Genomic DNA, 24424 nt, shown 5'->3' with positions numbered 1-24424 from the left:
TTGTTTGGCTCTCTCCCTTGTTTATAGAGCCCTTACCTTTTATGCATATTTGCAGTCAGATATTAGCCCTTGTAAACATGGTCGGACATTCTGACGGAAAATGTCCGATCGGACCGTGTTGTCGGATAATCCGACCATGTGTGGGCTTCATCTGACTTTTTCCGTTGGAATGTCCGACCAACAAAGTTTGAGAGCTGGATATAAAATATACCAACAACATGATCCGTTTGTAGAGAATTCCGATCGGACAAAGTGCCACGCATGCTCAGATCAAATTCCTAGACCAAAGCTATTGGCTACTAGCTTGAACGTAGTCCCGTCGTAACTAAATAATGTCACCACGTTCCGAACAATCGGATTTTCCGACAACTTTGTCTGACCGTGTGTATGCAGCACCAGTTTCGGACAAAATCCGACAGATTTTGTTGTCGGAATGTCCGACCACGTGTACAAGGGCTTACACTTCACCGATATTGATGATTAACATTAGTTATTTAAGGTAAATTATGTTACTTTCTCCTTTTCTCCTCACCCTTATGGTTTGATTGTTTTGCACAGAGGTGGTTATATTCCTACCAATATTTAGCCAACATCATTTACTTAAAACTGTTGTTGTTTCTATATTCCTGCTAGCACATAGTGTGTGTCACTATCAATTAAATTTAAACTATGAATTTTCTTCAGCATGGATCATAATTTTCTTGACTTTCTAGTCCCCTATACACAGTTCACGCAGCGCTAATTTTGCTAATGTCATTATTCAAGGGACTTCCATTTCAATACCTATTATTATATTATTGTAGGACATAAATATCATTGCAATGAGTACACATATAGATAATATTGATAACAGCAAATGTATATCTTAATAATAAATACGCTAGACATTTAGAGTACCAAGAATTTAATGATTTTATTTGATACATTGTTATTATTTGAGAATCTGATGCAGGTGCCATCCTTCCTTTTCCTGTGAGGGTGTTAAAAAGTGTGGTTTCTTGCAATCCCTTTTGGGCTGTATCACTTTCTTGGAGAGGCAAGGACAATTATGGAGTCCACTGGATCATTCAACTAATTTAAACATTTCTGGTTATGAGGTCCTATATTCCATTTTCAGTGGTAAATAGAATATCATTGTGTCCATGAATTTTTGAGCATGATGTAAAATGTCTTCTGAAAATGTATGTTAAATGTATTCTTTTAGAGCAAACCATCCCCCAGAAGAAGACCACGACTGAATAGGTCTAAACACGTTAGTTTCATACAGTAGAATTATATAATGTAATGCTGTATATTTATTTGGTTGCATTGCTGTATCATGGAATATGTACTGTGTCCCTAAACCAGAGCCCATATTTTAAAAGCAACACATTTTTGTAAATTCTTTCTATTAAAGATTTTCATATAATTCCTATACGTCAATCTTGATATCTTGCTGCATTAAACCCCCTTGGAGGCTAAATTTCCATATTTACTCCTAATGTTATCTGCTCATAATATCATATACATGTTCAAATAAAAAAAAGGATAAGTGCACTTTAAATCAGGACTTCACAAAATCCCTTTCTCATCTCTGCAGTAATTTCCCCCCACATAATCCTTATATCTCAATAATTATAAAGGTGAGCTTTATGCTGTATGGCCTGCCTAAGGATAGGCCTTGCCTGCCTTTTCATGTATCATGGGTCATATGATGACGAGGTGATGGATATGATCAGCAGATGACAATTTGTCAGTATTATAGCCAAAAAGGTTCCTTAAATTCTTGATTATATTTTTTGTATCACTAGTCATAGGACTGGGAATGGCCAAGCATGCCTAGGCTGGGGAAGGACATGATTTAAGCTGCAGGATCTGACCAATAAGAATGCTGCTCTGTTGCTCTCTGACAGCATAACTCTAGACAGGAGCTATTGTCAGTAAAACAATTTAGGATAGGAAGAGGGGTGTGTAAGTCCTATAAATCATGGCAGTAATTGACACACCATTATGTAGTCCCATTGTGAAAGCAAGCGCAATGGGCTAACAATCCTACTATGGGATTTTGTGCTATTGGTTAGCATTGCCAGAATAAAACAGTTGGAACTTGAAAATACTGACATGAATTTAGTATAATTTTACACACACAATAAAAAATAGGGACTACAGTAATGTGAAAAAAGTAAGTACACCCATACGATGGTGTCACTCCATTCATCAGAAATTACTTCTTTTGCATAACTGCCCATCAGTTTCTGACATTGACCCAATCAAATTTTGACCATATCTTCTTACAAAAGTCCTTCACTTATGTTTGTGGAATTTCTTGCATGAACTACCTGTTTCAAATTTGAGCACAATGTGTCCATGGGCTTCAAACGAATGCTTTGACTAGGTCAGTCCATAACCCTCCTTTTTTTTTACCATTTCATTGTGTATTTGCTAGTGTGCTTCAGATTATTATGTTGAAACATCCATTTCCGGTTCAACTTCAGCTTCAGTTTGAAAAGATGGCATTACATTCTCAGCAAGCGCACTTTGATATGATGCATAATTCATAACTAGTTTTATGACTGCAGCCTGTCCAGGCCCTGAAACAGCAAAGAAACCTAAAAACATAACATTTAAACTGCTATGCCTCACTGTTGATATCAGTTTTTTTCTGAAATCCTGTCTAACTTGTGCCAAATATATCTACTGTTAATGTGGCCAGAAAACTATATTTGATTTATCAGTCCACAGCATATTGACTCCCCTAGCTGTATGCCACCTAGTGAATATTTTACATTTTTTACATTTATTGTCACGATCGTCCTGGCGTCTCGTTTGCGCACGAGAGACTTACCCACAGAAGCTTGTTGTCAAAGACCCGTCGTGCTCCGTTAACGCGCGCTAGAGCGATCGGACGCACTCGCGTCGGCTTGAACGAACGCACGCGTGCACGTGGGGGCACGAACGGGCGCACGTCCACTCGCGCACGCTGACTCGTCGTGCGACCGTTTGGCGCCCTACAGTCTTCTTAAGGCACTTGCTCCCTTCCATCCGTGCTGCCCAGTCTACAGCGTGCTTGGAGATCCTGCTATCCTATACCCGTATCTGTTACCTTGGTTCCTGTTACCCGGCTTTGACCTTGACCCTGATCCGTTGCTGCCTGCCTACGACCTCCTGCTTGTCTGACTACGCCTCTGCCTCATCCCTCTTGTACCACGTTGACCGCTACCTGCTGACCCGGCCTGTACCCGACTCTGCTGTTTCTACCTACCTGTTGGATATCCTGTGACTGCTGTATCCGCTGATGTCCGTCTGCCAGCCAGTCTACCACTTGTGCCTGCCTACACCAGCCTATTGTCTTCAGCTCCATTTACTCGCTGTTGGTGTCCTGCTGCCCATCCGGACCAGCATCTACCTGCCAGGCACTTGTGCCCCCTGAACTTTTGAGCTTCTGTTACCACCTCCAGGGGTTCTTCAGCCAGGGGCTACGAGGGGCCGCTTCCTGCATTCCGGGCTCGCCTACTAGGTACGTGACAGTACTGGGCAGCCATGTCCGAGCCTGCGCAGGGAGCCTCCCCCATGGACGAGCTTTGCCGCCATTTGGCCGGTCTTACCCAGGCAGTAAAGAGTCTACGGGAAGGCTACGGCAGACTGGAAGAGCAAGTCCAAGCGCTATCTGCTTCTCCGCCCGTTGCTCCAGGGGGCCACGCCCCACCTTCAGTGGTGATGATGCCACCTGAACCCAGAGTACCAACCCCAGAGCGGTTCACGGGTGACCGGAACAAGTTTAGAGCCTTCCGTAACTCTTGTGAGCTCTACTTCGCCCTGCAACCGAGGACCTTCTCCCTCGAGGCGACCAAGGTGGGGTTCGTTATCTCCCTCCTAACGAACGAACCTCAAGCCTGGGCACATCGCCTACTGGAGCGCAAGGACCCATCCTTAGACACCTTAGACACCTTTTTTATGGCAATGTCCAGACTCTATGAGGACCCCCAACTCGCTGCAACCGCAGAAGCAGCCCTACACATTCTGCAGCAAGGTCGCAGGCCTGTGGAGGACTACGTGTCGGAGTTCCGTCGTTGGAGCGCTGACACGGACTGGAATAACGCAGCCCTGCGATATCAGTTCCGCATGGGCCTGTCCGAGCCTTTGAAGGATGAGTTGGCACGTGTTGGCATTCCCGAAACCCTGGAGGCCCTGATAGACATTTCCGTTCAAATTGATAGGCGCTTGAGGGAACGCCGCCAAGAACGTTCTTCTACAGTTGCACGCCCTGTCTGGATGTTGCCACGGGTGCCTAGCTCCGCCCACCCAGCTCCTTCAGTTCCTGCCACAGCCACGCTGGATCCCCCGGAACCGATGCAGTTAGGGCTACTCCGTCCATCACTGACCCCAGAGGAACGCCAACGACGCCGGGTCAACAACCTCTGTATGTACTGTGGAAAATCAGGGCACTTTGTTCGCTCCTGCCCAGCCAAGATACGTAAGTGCCTTCTTGTTCCACCTGTTCCTTCGTCAGTGCTGTCTGAAAACTCCTCTCACCTGGCTGTTCCTGTTCTTTTGCAGCTCCCAGTAAGGACTATTTCAACCCACGCAGTTATTGATTCGGGGGCATGCAGTGGTTTTATGGACGTGTTCCTTGTGCCCTGACCTGCTGCTTGCGATCCTGAACCTGTTCCTGTACCCTGAACCTGTGACCCGTGGCTCTGATCCTGTTTCCCTGTCCTGGTCCCAACCCTGTCCCACCTGTTACCATTATTCCTGTCCTGAAGTCTGATCCATCCATCCTCTCCCTGTCCTGTGTTCCTTACCCCATTTGCTGATCTCCCCGTGTATGACCTTGGCCTGGCTTGTGACTCTGATTCTGGACTGCCCTTGTTATTTGCTGATCCTCTGTGTATGACCCTGGCCTGCCTATCGTTTACGGTACTTGCATTTTCCATTTATTGTACATATCTGTCTGTTGTTGTTTGGGGGTCTTTGTTGGTTGGTATATTGCACTGTGTGGTTGTATTCATATTATTCACTTTCTTTAATAAATCATATTTCACTTATACACGTTTGGGTTTCCTCTGTTGCAGTCCACACAGTTCTGGTCTTATCTGGTACGTGACATTTATGTTCTTCGACCCCAATTGCATTATTTTACATCTCTCAGCTTAAACCTCATTTGCCATTTGTCTGCCCACTCCTTAATTTTGTTCAGGTCATTCTGCAAAATGTCCTCATGAGAGTTTATTACTCTGCTTAACTTTGTGTCATCTGCAAAAACTAAGACTGGACTATTTATCCCATCCTTAATGACCCTTTGGACCCATCCCTGTAACCAATTTTTCACCCAAGCACAAACCCTTGTGTTCTAAGACTGCAGACCTTAGCTTGTAAATTAAGCTTTTATGGGGGACTGTATCAAATGCTTTTGCAAAGTCCAAATACACAACATCCACAGCCCTCCCCATATCTAGATGGCTGCTCACTTCCTCGTAGAATGTTAGCAGATTGGTCTGGCAGGAATGTCCCCCTCATAAACCCATGCTGATTACCACTAATGATATTCTTCTCCTCAGTAAAGCTGTCATGTATCTCAACATCTGAGATCAGATTTGTATCCTTCGTAATTGATAGATTTAACAGGGCATTCTTTCTAGTTTGTAAATCCACCATTTGGGACATGAAGTTGTCCTGTAAAACATACATGAAATGACAGGCCTTTAGTGAGTAAGCTGTACCCTCTGTCCAGTCGATATTGAATAATTGAAGTCCCCATTATGATTACCTTTCCTTGTTTCCCTGCCATTTCTAACTGAGATAGTAATTCCAGCTCCTCCTCCAAGTAGGGTGGTCTATAGCATACCCCCACTATTAATTTCCCACTCATATCCCCTCTTTGAAAGTTTTACCCATATTTATTATTTATTTATTTCACCTCCCCCCTAGTCCCATACATAATGTCACTCCTCTTTACCACCCTTACATCACTTTTGACATATAAGCACACCCCTCCCCCTCTTCTACCTTCCTTGTCCTTTCGATACAAGGAATCCCCCTGTATATTTACCAGCCAATCGTGTGAGCTCTCAAGCCAAGTTTCAGTTATGACAAAAAAAAGTCTAAGTCCTCCTTGTGTAATAGCAGCTTGAGATCTACTATTCTGTTAGCTATGGGCTTTGTCTTTGAATTTCCCAATCACTTACCCCATGATTAGCTGTTATGGTTATATTTTCACTGCTATTACTATTGCTGACTCTATCCCCCTCTGTTACCGGCTCCCTATTGGCTATTTCTTTTTCTGATTCCTCCCCCAACACCTAGTTTAAAAGCCCCTCCAGCTTTGTGGCCATCTTACTTCTCAATAGAGCTGTCCCCATCCCCGTTAAGGTGCAGCCCATCCTTACTAAAGAGTCGGTAACCGACTGAGAAGTCAGCCCAGTTCTCCAGGAACCCAAATCTCTCTTTACTGCCCCAGTTCCTCGGCTACTTTTTCAGTTCCCTGAGCTCCTGCTGCCTCTCTGGTATGGCTCAAGGTACAGGCAGTACTTTACATTGTAGCAAAGTGTAATTTCTTCAGTATTTTCACATGAAAATATATAATTCTATATTTACAAAAATGTGAGGAGTGTACTCACTTTTGTGAGCTATTGTACATATTGTAAGCAGCTAATCATTCAGTGTGAATATTATTTTAATGAATCCACTGTGATAATGAAATAAAATATTAGTCATGGTAGTCACCTATCATTTTAAGTGTTTTAAAATTATGTACATTTAGTTTAAAGCTTTGTATAATATAATAACGAGAGATGTGATACCTTTGTAGAAATATATAGGAATTGTTGGATATCTCCAATATTATATAATTATCAATATATTCAATGGGAGAGTAAGCCCAACTGAGATTGTTAGATGGGAATTTAGTATTCAATATACAGGTGCATCTCAGAAAATTAGACTATCATCAAAAAGTTTATTTCAGTACTCAATTCAAAAAGTGAAACTTGTATATTTTATGTAGATGCGTTACACATGGAGAGATATATTTCAAGCATTTTCTTCTTTTAATTTTGATGATTATGGCTTACAGCTAGTAAGAGCCCAAAATGCTGTATCTCAGAAAATTATAATTATGTAATATTCTAATTTTCTGAGATACTGAATGTGTGTAATGCATCTATATAAAATAGATGCGATTCACTTTTTGAATTGAATTACTGAAATAAATTAACTTTTTGATGATATTCTAATTTTATAAATGCACCTGTATAATTTAAACATCCATAGCCAATCCCCTCACTTTCTCTTGAGTAAATGTAGAGATGTACTTACTTTTAGAATATGACAAATCTGAATTTTCATTTATTTATATGTCATTTGTTCAAGTGTATCAATTTTATCTGTTGGCACTGTTTGAATGAAGAGCTAATGTTTGCCTGTTCAAATATATTCAACATATATTCAACATTTAAGAATATTCCTATGAAATAGAATAAAAAATGTTGGCTGTGCCTATCCATGTGCAATCCAATTAATGGTTTTAAACCAAAACCTTACTTTCAAATCATAAAACGACTTTCATTATTCAGTGACAAAGTTTCTCGTGTACAATAAAGTAAAATAAAACAAATGTGACAATCCCAGATGAATATTTTTCAATTAGTAGTGCTTTTCTACTTTCAAATATTTTTCCCTTTAAATGTGCTTCTCATATCCCATTTTTTCCACCTTTCCACCTTCACCCTTGTGAATTTCAATTAATACAATTACACAACTTCCTTTCCTCCACACCCCCTCAGTATAAAATATACATTCCCATTGTGTAATATACAAAGGTTTCACATTTATTGCATAATATCCACTTACATTAAAACTTGAAACAGTGTGCTTTAAAAGGTCATCCAATGGGACAGCGGCTACCATATGCTCTTGTATGTTCCACAAACACAGTACTCTGTCACCCAACTCCTCCCACACATATTATCACAATCACATGACTTCCTCACAAATACCCCAAGGAAGTCATGTGATCAAAAGTATAAGAATGAATAATGAAAGTAGTTTTGTGGTTTGAAAGTAGAGTTTTGGTTTAAAAACATTAATTGGATTGCACACGGATAGGCGCAGCTAACATTTTTTATTCTATATTCCATAGGAATATTCTTAAATGTTGAATATATTTGAACAGGCAAACATTAGCTCTTAAAACAGAGGGATAGGGTGCGCTATGGAATCTGTTATACAGAGAGTATGTAGTGTAATATAGGTAAGAGCAGCCTCTATTATGTTTCCATCCAGATGGATGGAACAGTAAAATAGGTGAAAGAAGGAGAATAGATGTGGCGCTATACCTTATTAAACTCACTAAAAAATATAAAATATAAAATAATATAATATAAAATAAAATTGTACAAATTTTCCAGCTTGCTGGCTAATATTTTTTTTAAAACCAGCGAGAAACTTTGATGGACTGAATAGTAAAATCAATAGTAAAATCAATAAATAATAAAGTGCTGGGGGTTAATCCTTATTAAATAGTGAATGCAAAGTGAATATAAATTTTCCAGCATGCTAGTTAGTAAATGCAATAAAACTGTACGGTCCACTCAAATTAGGTAAAGGTGAATAGATAAATATTTAAATAAATAATTAGTAAAACTATCATGAATCAGTCAATACTCAATAGTGAAAACTACTAAAGTTGCTTGTGACTGTGATTGTAACACAACCAAATGAATGGACACAAGGGGAACAATCAAAACTATATAAACGTGAATACTGGTGGGATGGTGGGTGTAAACACACTGTGTCAAATCTCAAAACATGCCAAAAATACCACAATATAAAAATAGAAAAAATAGAAAATTAAATACAGATAAGAAATAAAAAATAAAAAATAAAAGATTAAAAAATTGAGTCCAGAAAGTAAAAAGTAGAAAGTAAAAAAATCTTGCGGTGACAAGTCAAATGTGAAAGTCCAATTGAATAAAGTTTAAAATTTATATTTAAACATGAAACGAATATTTGGTGGTGAAAAAGGTAAGTGAAGAAAGTGACTTCGATATTCGTTCGCAGTGAACGTTTGCAGTGAACGTTTATGGATTTTGCTCTCACCAGAGATATGACCCCGTCCGGGGTGGATCAGCCTCCACAGTATAAGCCACTGTGTCGCTTCTTGGGCTGTCTCTGCTATGCTGCTGGGGAGATCCCTCGTTCTTCCGTGGGGATGTTGTACCTCGTTTACATGTGATAGAAAAGAGGACTGCCATGGGCAGTCCTCTTTTCTATCACATGTAAATGAGGTACAACATCCCCACGGAAGAACGAGGGATCTCCCCAGCAGCATAGCAGAGACAGCCCAAGAAGCGACACAGTGACTTATACTGTGGAGGCTGATCCACCCCGGACGGGGTCATATCTCTGGTGAGAGCAAAATCCATAAACGTTCACTGCAAACGTTCACTGCGAACGAATATCGAAGTCACTTTCTTCACTTACCTTTTTCACCACCAAATATTCGTTTCATGTTTAAATATTAATTTTAAACTTTATTCAATTGGACTTTCACATTTGACTTGTCACCGCAAGATTTTTTTACTTTCTACTTTTTACTTTCTGGACTCAATTTTTTAATCTTTTATTTTTTATTTTTTATTTCTTATCTGTATTTAATTTTCTATTTTTTCTATTTTTATATTGTGGTATTTTTGGCATGTTTTGAGATTTGACACAGTGTGTTTACACCCACCATCCCACCAGTATTCACGTTTATATAGTTTTGATTGTTCCCCTTGTGTCCATTCATTTGGTTGTGTTACAATCACAGTCACAAGCAACTTTAGTAGTTTTCACTATTGAGTATTGACTGATTCATGATAGTTTTACTAATTATTTATTTAAATATTTATCTATTCACCTTTACCTAATTTGAGTGGACCGTACAGTTTTATTGCATTTACTAACTAGCATGCTGGAAAATTTATATTCACTTTGCATTCACTATTTAATAAGGATTAACCCCCAGCACTTTATTATTTATTGATTTTACTATTGATTTTACTATTCAGTCCATCAAGGTTTCTCGCTGGTTTTAAAAAAAATATTAGCCAGCAAGCTGGAAAATTTGTACAATTTTATTTTATATTATATTATTTTATATTTTATATTTTTTAGTGAGTTTAATAAGGTATAGCGCCACATCTATTCTCCTTCTTTCAAACATTAGCTCTTCATTCAAACAACAGATACAATTGATACACTTGAACAAATTACATAAAAATAAATGAAAATTCAGATTTGTCATATTCTAAAAGTAAGTACATTGCTACATTTGTTGTGGGAACACAATTATTTGGTTGCAAGCCATCAGACACAAGACACATTAGGTTAGGGAGCGCAGAATAACACACACCTGTTTTATTCCTATGGAATATGCTTATTTTTTCACTTAACAGTATGTGGTTTAGCTGTGCCTAAGAAAAGCAATAAAATAAATGTAGTTTTTAGGTTTACATGCACTTTAAAGTAAGGTAAACAATATAAAAATTAATGAAAATGTGTGCTCACTGAATATGCATGATACCCTCCCTCTACCTAATTAGGCAATATGTTTGTGCTTTCTTTTTAACCTAGTACTGTAGGTAGATACCTAGCTTGCACTGTTTTACTATGTTAAAAAAACAGCTGCCAGAAAGGAGCAACTTAGGTTCAGCGCTTGGGAGGCATGCCTGCCATTTGATAAATTTATGAGCAGATTTATCAGAGAGGATTTGGAGTATCCAGATTTCATTTAGAATGATTTTTTGGCAGATGCAGTCAGGTCTGGCTTGTTATCAAGGTTAAGACACCTGTCACAGATTCAACCATGCGCTCTGCAGGTTTTATAACTAATCACAATGCTTTTAGGACATTTTAGCTTCTGTCCAGTCCATTCTGATATTCTTTTATATTTATCATCTAAAATACGCAAACTAATTGTATTTTAACGCCTACGACCATTGGGGAACACATTAAAAATTTACATGTATTTGCAATTTTGTGTACATGGTTGTGTACAGTTGTGTCCAAAATTGCAACAAATTTAACAATGAGCAGATAGTGATACTTTGTATGAACAGTGGTTGTTTGAGAAAAACAATGATACAAGAAAGAAACTTTACTTAAATCATTCTTACTTGGATGACCGCAGTCAGGAAAGCACAAGATACCATCTTCTATATACTACTTCCTATATATGTCAGCAATGTCTCGAGGGAAGAGAGTCTTAACCCATAAGCTTTAAACCTGAGATACTCATTGGATCCTTCCAGGTGACTGGAGGTCACTCCCAGAGTAAGAAGGTCAATTGCCCTTGGAGTACCGGCTTGCTGTTTGGGGCGACATTGTCACTATGCATTACAGTGAACTGTTTTGTGGCTGCTTGACAACTCTTTAGCAGATATTCACCTTACAGAGCTACAGAAGCAAACTTTCCAGAATTGTTTCATCTTTATTTAAAATGATTTATATATGGGGCAGATATGACAGCATCTTCACTATACTGCATACATTTTGTTATATTGCACATATCATGATTTTAGTTAAAGAATATGTAAATCATTTCATATTCCTGATATGTGCCTGCTTTACAATGTACTTGTATAAAAAAGTATCCTATTTTCTTTTTCATTGCTTCATTTGTGTGAAATACCTGCTGTCCCTCTATTTTCCCATTAAAAACAGACCACACTAGGCATGAGAGCACAGCGTTGTTAGGTTCTAGCTGTGCTAAGAACTCTCCTACAATGGAGGAACATACTCTCCTCCAATGATCAGACCCCTTTGATCAGCCATTCAGTTTGCTGCTATTTCTCCTCCACCAGCTCTCTGAGCTCCTTATGCAGCTGAGAACAGAGGATATGTGATCACTTAAAGTGGAATTAAACCCATCGATTTAAACAGTTAAAAAAAAAGGCATGCCGGGAATGCTAACTGCACATTGGCTGTGCTCTCAACCAAACTATCAAACCATCCAATGGCTGGTGTCATAACGAATCACATGTGCAGCACCATAGCAGTTGAAGTTTAAACAGAGGCAAAGATGGCAGCTTCCTTGGCTGAAAACAATAGGGTAGTTAAAAAAAACGGGGAAATAATTGTATTTATTTATTTATTTTTTCTCTGTACAGTACAAGGGGAGGGTTCATATATATTTTAAATAATCTTTTTTTAGTTACAGATTCTTTGTTGCTGTTACCATATAGGACAAAGTAACAGAGTTTCTTGTTAGCCCACCCCTTACCAACCTTTATTCCCTACCTGTTACTTCCCTAGCGACAGTTATAAAAAATACTCTGTCAGAGCTTACATAGTGTTAAAGTATAACTAAAGGCAAAACTTTATTTTTTGTTTTGCATCGAGTGGAGATGGGTTGGGCCTCCATTGGGGAGATTCAACCTCTCTATTAGCCATGCTTAGCATTATAATTGAAACTGAAAGTAAAACAAAATCCAAAATTTTAGGTTGTCCCCAGAAAAGTAACAGGGGTGAAAATCTTCCAATGGAGACGGTAATTCTGGTGACCTGGGGGCCCCAAAGGAATTCCCTTACTTTGCAGAGATTTCCTCTCACTTCCTGTTTGGCTATGGGACAGGAAGTGAAGGGAAATCTCCGCAATGGAAAACAGGGATGGGAGAATGGTTCAGCCCGAGCATAAGTTTGGTTGTTTTGCGGACAATAAGCGGTGTTCAGGACAAATTCGAAAGCCGCTGGAAGCTTATGGGACACAAACATGAAAAATCAAAAGTGCACATTTTAAAGGCTTATATGCAAGTTATTGTCATAAAAAGTGTTTGGGGACCTGGGTACTGGGTCCTGGGTATCAATGCAATTTTTTTTTAAACTGTTGTTTTTTCTGCAGCAAATATTCCTTTAAATATCATGCCTGGGGGTGTCTATAGTATGCATGTAAAGCGGCACATTTCTAAAGGAAAAATTGTCATAAAAAACTGATCGCAGCTGTAATGAATTGTCGGGTCTCGGCAATATAGATAAAGCTCATTGAAAAAAAGGTCATGGGTTCCCCCCAGTCCATTACTAGGCCCTTTGGGTCTAGTATGAATATTAAGAGGAACCCCAAACCAAAAATCAAAAATAAAAATTGTGTGGGGGTCCCCCCAAAATCACATCAGGCCCTTCAGGTCTGGAATGGAAATTAAGGCGAACCCTGTGCCAAATTAAAAAAAATGGCATGGGGCCCCCCAAAATCCATACCAAATCCGAACACGCAACCTGGCAGGCCACAGGAAAAGAGGGGCCCCCTTTCCTGATCTGTACCAGGCCACATGCCCTCAACATGGGGAGTGTGCTTTGGAGTCTCATTCCCACAATCCTTGCCCGGTGGTTGTGTGGGTATGCAGGCGGGGGGCTTATCAGAATGTGGAAGCCCCCTTTAACAAGGGGACACCCAGATCAGTACATTATACCCCTACTATTTCACAAAAAAAGTGTAAAAAATGGTAAAAAAGACAAGAGACAGCTTGGGTCAAGTTTCCAGTGATGTAAATCCAAGCTGCCTGATGGTCCAGGAAAAAAAAAAGCTGCAATCATTCCATCTTCATGTGAGGTTCCCACCAACTTAAGCTTCTTTTGGGTGACAGTTCTTATATACAGGCATACCCCACTTTTAAGTACACAATGGGGTTTATTTACTAAAGCTGAAAAGTGCAAAATCAGGCTCACTTCTGCATATAAACCAATGAGCTTCTAACCCCAGTTTGTTCAATTCAGCTGTGGCAATAAAACCTGGAAGAACATTGGTTTCTATGCAGAAGTGAGCCTGATTTTGCACTTTCCAGCTTTAGTAAATAAACCACATTGTGTACTTAAAAGTGGGGTATGCCTGTAGCTGAGGGTCGGGCCACCCGTGACCCCGCCCCCTCTGACGACATGGGGAAGCCCCTGTGGCATCAGAGGGGGCGGAGTCACCCGTTTAGGATCTGGGGTCCTTTGTTAAAGGGGGCTTCTAGATTCCGATAAACCCCCCGCCCACATACCCCCACCACCACTGGGCAAGGGCTGTGGGAATGAGGCCCTTGTTACCATCAACATGGTGACAAGGTGCTTTGGGGGGCTACTCCAAAGAACCCTCCCCATGTTGAGGGCATGTGGCCTGGTATTGTTCAGGAGGAGGTGGGCACTCTCTCAACCCCCTCTTTTTTTGAGGCCTGCTCGGATAAGGGTCTGATATGGATTTTGGGGGACTCCTACACCATTTTTTTTTTATTTGGCACAGGGTTCCCCTTAAAATCCATACCAGGCCTGAAGCGGTTTTAGTGGGACCCCATGCAATTTTTTTGGTTCAGGGTTCCCCTTAATATTTATACCAGACCCAAAGGGCCTGGTAATGGATTGGGGGGAACCTATGCCCTTTTTTTCAATTAATTTTATCTATGTTTCCAAGACCCAACAATTCATTACAACTGCGATCAGTTTTAAGTGACAATTTTTCCTTTAGAAATGTCATTTTGCTGTGGTACCGTTCTAAACATGGGAAAAATGTGCCACTTTATAGGTATACTGTAGACACCTTCCAGGCATGACATTTAAAGGAATATTTAATTTTTATTGTTTCACATTAAACACTAAAAAAAAGTCACTGCTCCCGAAAAAATATCAGTTTAAAAAAAAAAATTGCATTGATACATGTCCCCTGGAGCAGGACCCGGGTTCCCAAACACTTTTTATGACAATAACTTGCATATAAGCCTTTAAAATTAGCACTTTCTATTTTTCATGTTCGTGTCCCAGAGACTTTAAAGGTGTTCATGTGTTCTTCTGATTTTTTTGCCTGTTCGGTATGTCTGATGCGAACTGAACCGGGGAGTGTTCGGCTCATCCCTAGTTATAACCCTCCGTTATTCTATCCAAAATGAAAAAAAAAAAATTGCCTATAGTTTTACTGTAACCACCTCAGCCCCAGAAGGATTTACCCCCTTAACGAGCAGGCCATTTTTTGCAATACGGCACTGCGTTACTTTAACTGACAATTACGCAGGCATGCAATGGTGTACCCAAATAAAATTTATGTTCTTTTTTTTCCCACAAGTAGAGCTTCCTTTTGGTGCTATTTGATCACCTCTGTGGTTTTTATTTTTTGCGCTATAAACAAAAGAAAACCAACAATTTTGAAAAAAAAAATATATATTTTTTTTTTTACTTTCTGCTATAATACATATCCCAAAAAAAGTCTTCATCAATTTAAGCCAATATGTATTCTGCTACATATGTTTGGTAAAAAAAAATCTCAATAAGCATATATTGATTGGTTTGTGCAAAAGTTCTAGTGTCTACAGACTATGGAAAATATTTATGGACTTTACATTTTTTTTGTTTTTATTGGTAATGGGGGTGATCAGCGAGTTTTATATGGGACTGCGACATTGTGGCTGACACATCTGTTCCTAAGTGACACTTTTTGGAGGACCAGTGACACCAATAGAGGGATCAGTGCTAAAAAATATGCACTGATCACTGTAAAATGACACTGGCAGGGAAGGGGTTCACTATAGGGGTGATTAAAGGGTTAAATGTGTTCCCTCAGTGTGTTTCTAACTGTGTGGGGGGAGTACTGACTGAAAGAACATAGAGATCGCTGTTCCTTATTACTAGGAACAGACAATCTCAATATTCTCACCTGTCAGAACGGGGATCTGCTTTGCTTACATAGGCAGATCCCCTTTCTGCCTCTCTGTGAAGCGATCACAGGTGCCCGGCAGACATCGAGTCCACCGGACACGTGCATGGGCTCCTCCTTGGTACAGTAGGTGCGTGCATGCACTATCTATTGCATGGAACAATGTACAGGTAATAGAGCCACCCTGCCACAGTATATATGCGGTGGGCAGTCTTTAACTGGTTAATTATGTTACTCTCCCCTGTCATGTGACTGTGTTTGGGCCTGGCATTTGGACACTCGGGCCTACACACTGAATCATAGAAGAAGGTCACATGTTCCCCAATACCTGAAAGCACCTGGCATTTTGGAGTGACTTCACTGGGAGAAGAGCAGCACTGGGAAAGAAAGGTGGCTGCATGGGGTGTAGGCTACTTAAGACTTTGTCAGTTTCCCTAGCATGGGCAAAGTGATAGGATATTGTTTTTTATTATTATTAGTATTATTATTTATTAGTTATTTTCTGTCCCGGGCACTTTTTTTTTTTTTTTCCTATAAATGTTAAAAATCATTATTTTTGTTAGAAAATTACTAAACAGCCCTTATGTGATAGCTTTGGGCAGATGACAAGTACTGTTTATGGAGATCTCAGAGGGTCTATTAGATCCCCAGTGTCTCCTCTGCTTTCCAGAACAGACAAACAAGCACATATCATGCTTGATTAGCTGTTTCCCTGGCTGTAGCAGTCAGGGAATGACAACTCTAAAACCTGAAGTAATTAAATCATTGTCACTTCTGGTTTCATTAGTCACAGAGGAGATCAGGGAATGAGCGTTCTTTTATCTCCTCTATATCTAGATATCCCAGCCATTTACTGTGTTTCTGAGCTCCCTGAAGGAACAGAAGAGCCTGGGAACTACCATGGGTCGGCGAAGGGAGGGAAGCCCTTCTCACCACTGCAGCTGTAGCTATGAGTTTATTATAACCATTTTCTAGAAAATGATTAAACATACATTGATTAGGTTATTTAAACTAAGTTGATCGCCTACTTTACACATAACAGTAAGCATAAGCAGCCATACAGTGAACTACATCCTAATATTATGTGTAAAGACTAAAATTAAGCAAGAAAAAATATTTGACACTGATTATGTTTCTCAAGAACTAATTTGAGAAATACATTAATGCTGCCAGCACATTTAGTATATCAAGTGTCATTTTAGATAATTCAAGAGATCACTGAGGAGTCACAAGCTTATAATCTTAGCTGAAGAATTGTGGTGCTATATCTCTGCTATATGGTGTGTGCTGTAATAATTCTGCTGAAAGGAAGCAATACAAAGAATGAAGCAATGCTGCTTTTCTAGAAACAGCAGCCTGTAAGCGTTCAACTGGGAATGAGAGTCTGCTAGATTGCATCTTGTAGTCAGTACACAAGAATGATCAGAGGGTTACGGCAAGCACAAGCTGAATCTTGTTGATGTAGGATGAAGATGGTTGTGAAGCAGTCAGGGCCAAAAGCTGGATTTTTGGAATAAGTAATTATGCACCTCATGAAAAAGGTCATGTTGATGTATGAAAATCTAGCAGACTGACCTTGACAGTAAAAATATAAAATTTAGAATTAAACTACAAAATACAAATTAGTTAAAGAGAAACTGAACTTTGAAAGCTGTGCCCAAAAAATGTAGGCAGAGGACAAAGGATTAGTGGCCAGTAATGCCCATGGTCTGCCCACATTTTTCCTCATTACTGACTTACCATGCCTTGTTCTGCACTGTCTGTGTGTGGTCAAGACACAACTTTTGCTTCCTCATTTAGGAGCCTCCAGCAGGGATTACAGTGAGTGTCATGGTGTTGAAATCACAAAATCTCATTCAAAATCACTTTGCATTAGCAGTTAGAGGCAGCATCTTACACTGCAGATATACACATAGGAGGGTGTAAGCACAGGGTGAATATATATGTGAGAGAGTCTTGCGTACTACCCAAAAAACAAAAGTAACTAAATATGTACTAGAAACACACTGTGTGTGAAAGGTATTAAAAAAACAGCTGCTAGCACTGATCACATCCCCATATGCATGTGCACAAAAATCAATATATAAGAGTGCAAAGCTTAATCATGAAATATAAACCAATATCAAAAATCATTGAATCAAACAACATATAAAGTGCATAATTAAATGTCCATACAATAAAGTGCAAGCAAAGCCATATTAAAACAGTGCAAATTCCACAAATGGATGTCAATTGATGAACAACTAAATGTAATTGTGAAATACTATATATAAAGCTTCCAAATCACCAACGAATCACCTCACTCGTGCTCCCCCCCAGTGGGTATAGGCTCACCTCTGGGAGTGCACCACCCTAGGACTGAGTGAGAGATCCAACCCAGCTGGCTCCTAAACTTCAGCAGCAATGTATAATGGAGTCTTTTTAGCTGCATATACTCTATATATATGAGGAGGAGATCTTTGGGAAAAGTTTAGGAGCCAACTGTGTTGGATATCTCACTGAGTCCTGGGCTGGTTCACAGGCATTTTCTGACCCTGCTTAGTTGGGGGGTCACACATCCCAACAGCCCCAGAGGGAACAACCAAGCCAAGCAGGGTCTATATTCTCAGTGCGCCTATGTGCCTTTCTGTGATGTCACTGCTGTGCTGGAGATAAAGGGTAAAGATGTCCTGAAGTCAGTTGTGTAAGTGTCCACTGTTCTGTTGCCACGACTTACATGTTTCACATGCATGTGCTTTGTCAAAGTCCTTTATCTCCGGCACAGCAGGGACGTCATAGAAGGTGCATAGACGCGCTGAGAATATCGACCCTGCTCAGCTTGGTTGTTCCCTCTGGGACTGTTTACATCACACAGGTTGCCTTTCTATCCATCCTGCTGAGCACCATGCAGCCGTGGCATCCACCTGGAGCTGGCAGGCTTTGCCAGCAGTCAGTACGCTCCCCCTCTGGGAACTGAATTTTCTCCCCTCCATTTCCTTGGATGGTGTTTGATGTTCAAACCATCTCCAGGCATGATCGTTTCCCCTTTATCCACTCTGGGGTCACTGGTAACGTTCACTACTATTTATTTTAAACTTTGACTGTTCAACCATTTTTTACTTCATGGTATAAATAGCATTGTTTATGCATACAGTACTACGTTGGAATTTATTTGATCATTCTTTTAGAGCGCTACATTTTGTGTTTTTAATTTTCTGGTATATGAATGTGCTTAGGCACCTCTGTGCCTCTGTTACAAGATATAAGAGTGCAGCAATAAATCATGAAATATAAACAAATATCAAAAATCACTGAATCAAACAACATATAACGTGCATAATTAAATGTCCATACAATAAAGTGCAAAAAAGTTCATATTAAAACAGTGAAAATTCCACAAATGGATGTTGATGAACAACTAAATGTAATTGTGAAATCCTATATATAAAGCTTCCAGACCACCAACAAATCACCTCACTCGTGCTCCCCCTCAGAGGGTATAGGCTCACCTCTGGGAGTGCGACCCCCCCCCCCCCAACTAAGCAGGGTCAGTGTGAGACATTTATTTGATCATTTTTTTCAGAGCGATGCTTTTTGTGTTTTTACTTTGACTGTCGCATCTGTTTCCATGCTGTGCTGGCTGCACTGGGTCTGATCCACTTATCTGATTACTCCTCATCAGAGTACTCTACTTGGCCCCTAGACTTGCAGTGCTCCAGGTGCTCAGCTTTTTACATTAATGTACCAGGAAGTCCATTGCTATTTTTCTGGAGAGATTTAGACAAAGGGTACACTTTTCAGGGTACTGCTAAAGAACAATTAGCATTTTCAATTTTTCCCTCTAAAATAGCAAAAACTAGAACAACTTTATTTTACTTTGTTTATATATTGCAACTTAGCAGTCCTTAGATGTGGTGGCTGTGTTAGTTTTCTTTTTTCAGCTTTTTGCCTTTGTAGTCATCTTATGATCCTACCAGTAACACACTCCCTGCCCTAGTGACAATGCTAACTCACTGTACTGTATCTGTAGTGGGCCACTGTTGTCACCCTTGAACTGGAAGTATGTTAGAATTACAGAAAGCCTACCCATCTCCTGATCATCAAGGGAGGTGTATTATTTTATCCATATTGAGAACAATACTAGCTGATAAAAATCAGTAGCACCAAGTGCAGAAATTTCAAAAGATTTCTGGCAAGATCAGTTGGCTTTTTTGCATTTATTGAGAAATAACTCAAGATACTGAAAGATAACCAAGATAACCAAAATATATGTTGATTTATTCAACAGACCAAAAGGGATGCAAAAAGAATTTCAGTTTTAAGGTTTACATCTGGAGGTTAAACAAGAGTTCCCATAGTTAACATAGGTACATACTTTTGCAGGGGGCTGAAAGACAGCTGTGTTCACCTATGCAGTCTACAGTATTTATTTTAGGAAAGGAATACATCTCCATGATAAGTCTGGGGATTTAGCTTCCCTGTGATTTAGCCTATAGAAAAAAACAATATGTAACAGATCCCATGCTCATCTGTCAGGTAAAGTGCAACATATGCAGTGTATATTACCTGCTAACTAAATCTATGTAATAATGCTGGAATTTTCCATACTGATCTACCACTTTAAATTCAAGCATTTTTAAATCACATGGTCTTTAAATATTACATTGCTTGATTAGTGTTGAGAAGCATGTTATGTTCACTTGTTCAAATTGATATTCATGATTCTCTTAGTATTCAGTGGATTCAATGAGGGAATCCACTGATGCTTTAAATTATTCCTTGCATTTTCTCTACCTCTAGTAAACTGCCAGAGTACCAGAGCATTGACAAGTCAGTACTTGCACGGGACTAGGCACCTTCCTACACTTCCATGTGACAACATTGAGTTGCAGCAACTAACCATCAGGCACCCAGCTTTGAATTTTTGGAGGCAGGAGTATTTGTGTAGCTAAATTATCCCAAGAAGCATTTCTAAATGTACTTTCTTTGGGCTCTGCTGACAAATTGGTGTGAAGATCAGAGACATTCTTCCATGCAGCTTGCCTGTTAATTTGCTTATTGCCTACTATGGACATAGTCAGATTTTGCTTAATGTTATTTTTTTCCCCACACCTTACACATTTTATATGCTCTACAATATTTTTGATATTGTATTGAATATAAAAGTTTCTAGTATATACATTAGAGGATGCTCTGTATTTCACAAAAGTAACTCACAGTATTACAGTACAACATTCAAGATAATTCACATATATGTCGCGCACTACTCCCTTGGGAGCTGCAAAGTTGTTAATTTTCCCACTGGCCATCCCAAACACCTGGAGCTACCCTTACCTCTGATACTTCGGGTTCCATTATTGAATAACACAAACTCACTGTTTTATAAGTAAATAGCAGATTACGTTTACTGAAGAATATATAGCATAGAATTAAAGGTTTCACTGGAACAAGTATAACAGGGTTTATAATAACTGCACTGCTCCACCAACGTAGTGTAACAGTACAGTGAATACTCACAACAGTTTGTACATATAAGGTTGCCTTGAATGAGCCCTGAGAATGTGTCTCCAATTGGGACTAGTGCTCAGAGTGACTACACCTTACTCTGGGCACCTTCCCACTTCCAGCACACTCTGGTTAATAAAAAAAAAGCGAAGTGATAAATATAGTGCAGCACAATCACTAGGGAGCTCCCGTTACTTTAATAGGATGCAAGGCCTTGTGATGAAAGATGCAGTCTTTTAGTCTTCTTTCTTCTGCTAGCTAGTTGTGTTGTAAACAATTGTACTCCAACAGTGAATCAAACAAGGGTTAATGTGAAGTGTTAGAACAAATCCTGTGGTGTGGTACACCTGTAATTTCTTCTGGTGTAATTGCTTTGGATAACACAGTGTCAAAGGACAGCAAAGAATAGGCTTGAAGCCTGCTTAAACTCAGTCTGTCTATTAGGTTCTCTTCCGTGGGACTACAGGTTGCAGAAATAGTGTGTTAAAGTCCTAGGTGTATGAAAGTGCATTTAGGAAACCGTGGGCAGTAGCCCTCTCACCAAACTGGGTCTGAAGAATGGAACAGCTCTGCTCCGGTACACTCAGTCTTGCTTCTAGCTGTCCGGCTCTGCCACGCCGCTCCACTCTGCAAGATGAACCGGGTCCCTCTGATGGTTCCGACATGTGTCTCTGGATCCCTCCCGATCAGGTCACTCAGTCTGTCCAGGGATCAGACGACAGGCAAAGTCTTTAATTGTTCTGCTCCGCAGTGGCTGTAGGCTGCACTCTCGGGAGACCTCCTCACAGGTCCTCACTGCCAGACCATGCATCCAGAAAGAGTAAGAAAATGATCCCATGGATCCTTTTATAGCCTACTCAGCATGCAGTTCAGCACAGGGTGATCATGGGTATGTCACCTGGCATTCTGGGTAGGTAGGTCAAAGCAAAAATGTAAACAACAGTCACTTCTTTTTTATATTGTTAATACTCTGGAAAGGAAAATACTCAGAGTCTATCTCCAGTATTGGCCACTAGATGGTGCCAGATACCAAATGATAACACTGTTCATAGAATAATATTGCCTGATAGAAATGTCAGCACGACATATAGATAGGGGAACTTATAGGCTTGCACTGTAGCAGCAAAGTACAACCATTGTATAAGACTGTATATTATGTCGTCAAACTACTGCTATATATATATTTATCAGTCCTTCTGTCTTATTTCAGTATTATGCTACTAAATAATTTTAGCAGTAATTTAACTAATTTTGTTAACAGTGCAGCCTCATATTATACAACTGCAGAATGAGACGACAGTTGAAAATGGTCATGTGACCTTGACATGTGAAGCAGAAGGAGAGCCTGTCCCCGAGATAACGTGGAAGAGAGCAAGTGATGGAAGGACTTTCTATGATGGAGATAAGGTGGGATTATGTTTTTTTTTTTCAATTATGTATACAGAAAATAAAATGGGTTACTATAAAGAACAGGCAATGGGCATTCAAATATTTATTCTTAATATGCAGCAAATATACTTTAAAGTACATGTCCAGCCAAAACTTTTTTCTTTATTTTGGAGAGTGGGGAAAGTTTAGAGTCCCTTTCAGGTTTTTAGTGCTATCCCAGGCTCTGCTAAAAGTTGTATCCTTGCTATCTGTCTTGCTGACAACTTTTTACCAAAAGGAAGAGGAAGTTACTCTCATAAAACACCACAGACAGAAAAAATACTTTTCTTTAGTACAGTAAGGAAAGGGTAGAAGATCTTTAAAAAAAAAAGTGCTACTATTGCAGATTTCTCTTACCTCCTATTTGGTGAAACCATTGTCAGCAGGAAGTGAGGCTAAAGAGTCCCGGGATAGGATTAAAATCAATCAAGAGTTCTAATCCCTCTATTTGTTGGAGCAGCAGAAAGATTGACAGTTGGCCTGCCCATATTACGTTTTTCATAATTTTTGATGCTCAGCAGGAAAATTTAGTCTTGAAAAGATATGTAGGAATTTCAGATTGTGCAAAACAGCTCTCCAAGTTCTGATTGCAGTTTTCATTGTAGTAGTCAAATTATAAGAAGCTATGGGACCTTCAGAAAGTAAATGTTGCAGAGTCACCACTGAATTGTCCTGCTGCAGGCTCAACCAATTCTGAGATAGCTGTCTTTTAATGAAAAATTAGAAGAAAATCAGGTAGTGGATTACCTCCTTGATACTTTGCACTCACATAACCCTTGTTTAGGGTGTAAGGACAGCAGGCACTGATTCCTGATCAATCTCCCCATGGCATTTCACTCAGTTTGGTTCTTAATCCTAGAGGCCTCTAAAATTTAGCACCAAACTGGGTAAAATGCATTAAAGGTGTTCTCCAATGGGTGTATACCAAGCGGATGCTACTCTTACATAGTTTGTGACCATCAGTGTGCGCTAACAGTGTCCACTTCATGATTGTCAGTTAACGCCACCTACCATCTGTCAGACGTTTTTGCTGCTTGGACTGGGTTTGAAGAAACACTCCCCTTCCTGAAATGTGTTTCTTGTGACAGAAACCTCTCTGACCAAGTGGGCTTTGTACTGAATAGACAAGCACCAGACCAGATGAGACTAGTTATAGATATTATCTCTGCTATTCATTCAAATTGCGACATGAGGGGGGTCAGGCGAGGCATGCTCTTATCATTAGATGTACACAAGACTTTTAATTCTCTATCATGGGATTATCTCTTCTATGTTATAGAACAGTATGGCTTTGGTCTGTGGTTCTATAGCAACCCTGCACCTATAGCAACCCTGCATCATTAAAAGGGTATAGTTCTCCAATCTATCCCCAATATTATTTGTCTTGGCATTTGACCCCTTGACTATTAGAATTTGGAATTGTGCTTATATCCAAGGCATATATTGGGTAGAGACCGAGCATAAATGTGCCCTCCTCACGGAAGATATTTTGCTGTTGCTGTCCTCCCCCATTACTTTTATTCCTAAACTCTATTACATGAGTGCTCAACCTGTGGCTCTCCAGCTGTTGTGAAACTCCAAGTCTCATCATGCCTCTGCCTTTGGGAGTTATGCTTGTATATGTCAGCCTTGTAATGCTGCATGGGACTTGTAGTTCTACAACAGCTGGAGGGTCACAGGTTGAGCACCCATGTTCTATGCCATTCTACAACCCTTCTCATTTATCTCAGGCCTTAGAATAAATCATGCAAAATCACAGGTGTTAAATATCTCTGTAGATGAGAGTGCAGTCTGTGCAGACTTTTATATTTAAATGGCAACCTGAGGTCCTCTGTTATTTGGGCATCTCTATGACACCTTCCTTGTAGAGTCTATACA

The 24424-nt window shown here is 39.9% G+C and overlaps 1 protein-coding gene across 5 annotated transcripts in view; it reads left to right on the top strand.

Moving 5' to 3' along the window:
• NCAM2 (neural cell adhesion molecule 2) overlaps positions 1-24424 on the top strand; it is a 506619-nt gene that overhangs the window by 320702 nt on the left and 161493 nt on the right. For all 5 annotated transcript variants that reach the window (XM_077480043.1, XM_077480044.1, XM_077480048.1 and 2 more), the window contains exon 8: positions 22380-22525. In XM_077480043.1, the coding sequence (XP_077336169.1) occupies positions 22380-22525 (146 nt within the window). The remainder of the gene's footprint in view (positions 1-22379; positions 22526-24424) is intronic.

The sequence above is a fragment of the Lithobates pipiens genome, unplaced genomic scaffold, assembly GCF_037356315.1.
Source record: "Lithobates pipiens isolate NorthernLeopardFrog02 unplaced genomic scaffold, aLitPip1_a1.2 Scaffold_16, whole genome shotgun sequence".
NCBI classification, from domain to species: domain Eukaryota; kingdom Metazoa; phylum Chordata; class Amphibia; order Anura; family Ranidae; genus Lithobates; species Lithobates pipiens.
Note: the sequence above shows the minus strand (reverse complement) of the source record. Positions and strands in the feature narration are given on the sequence as shown.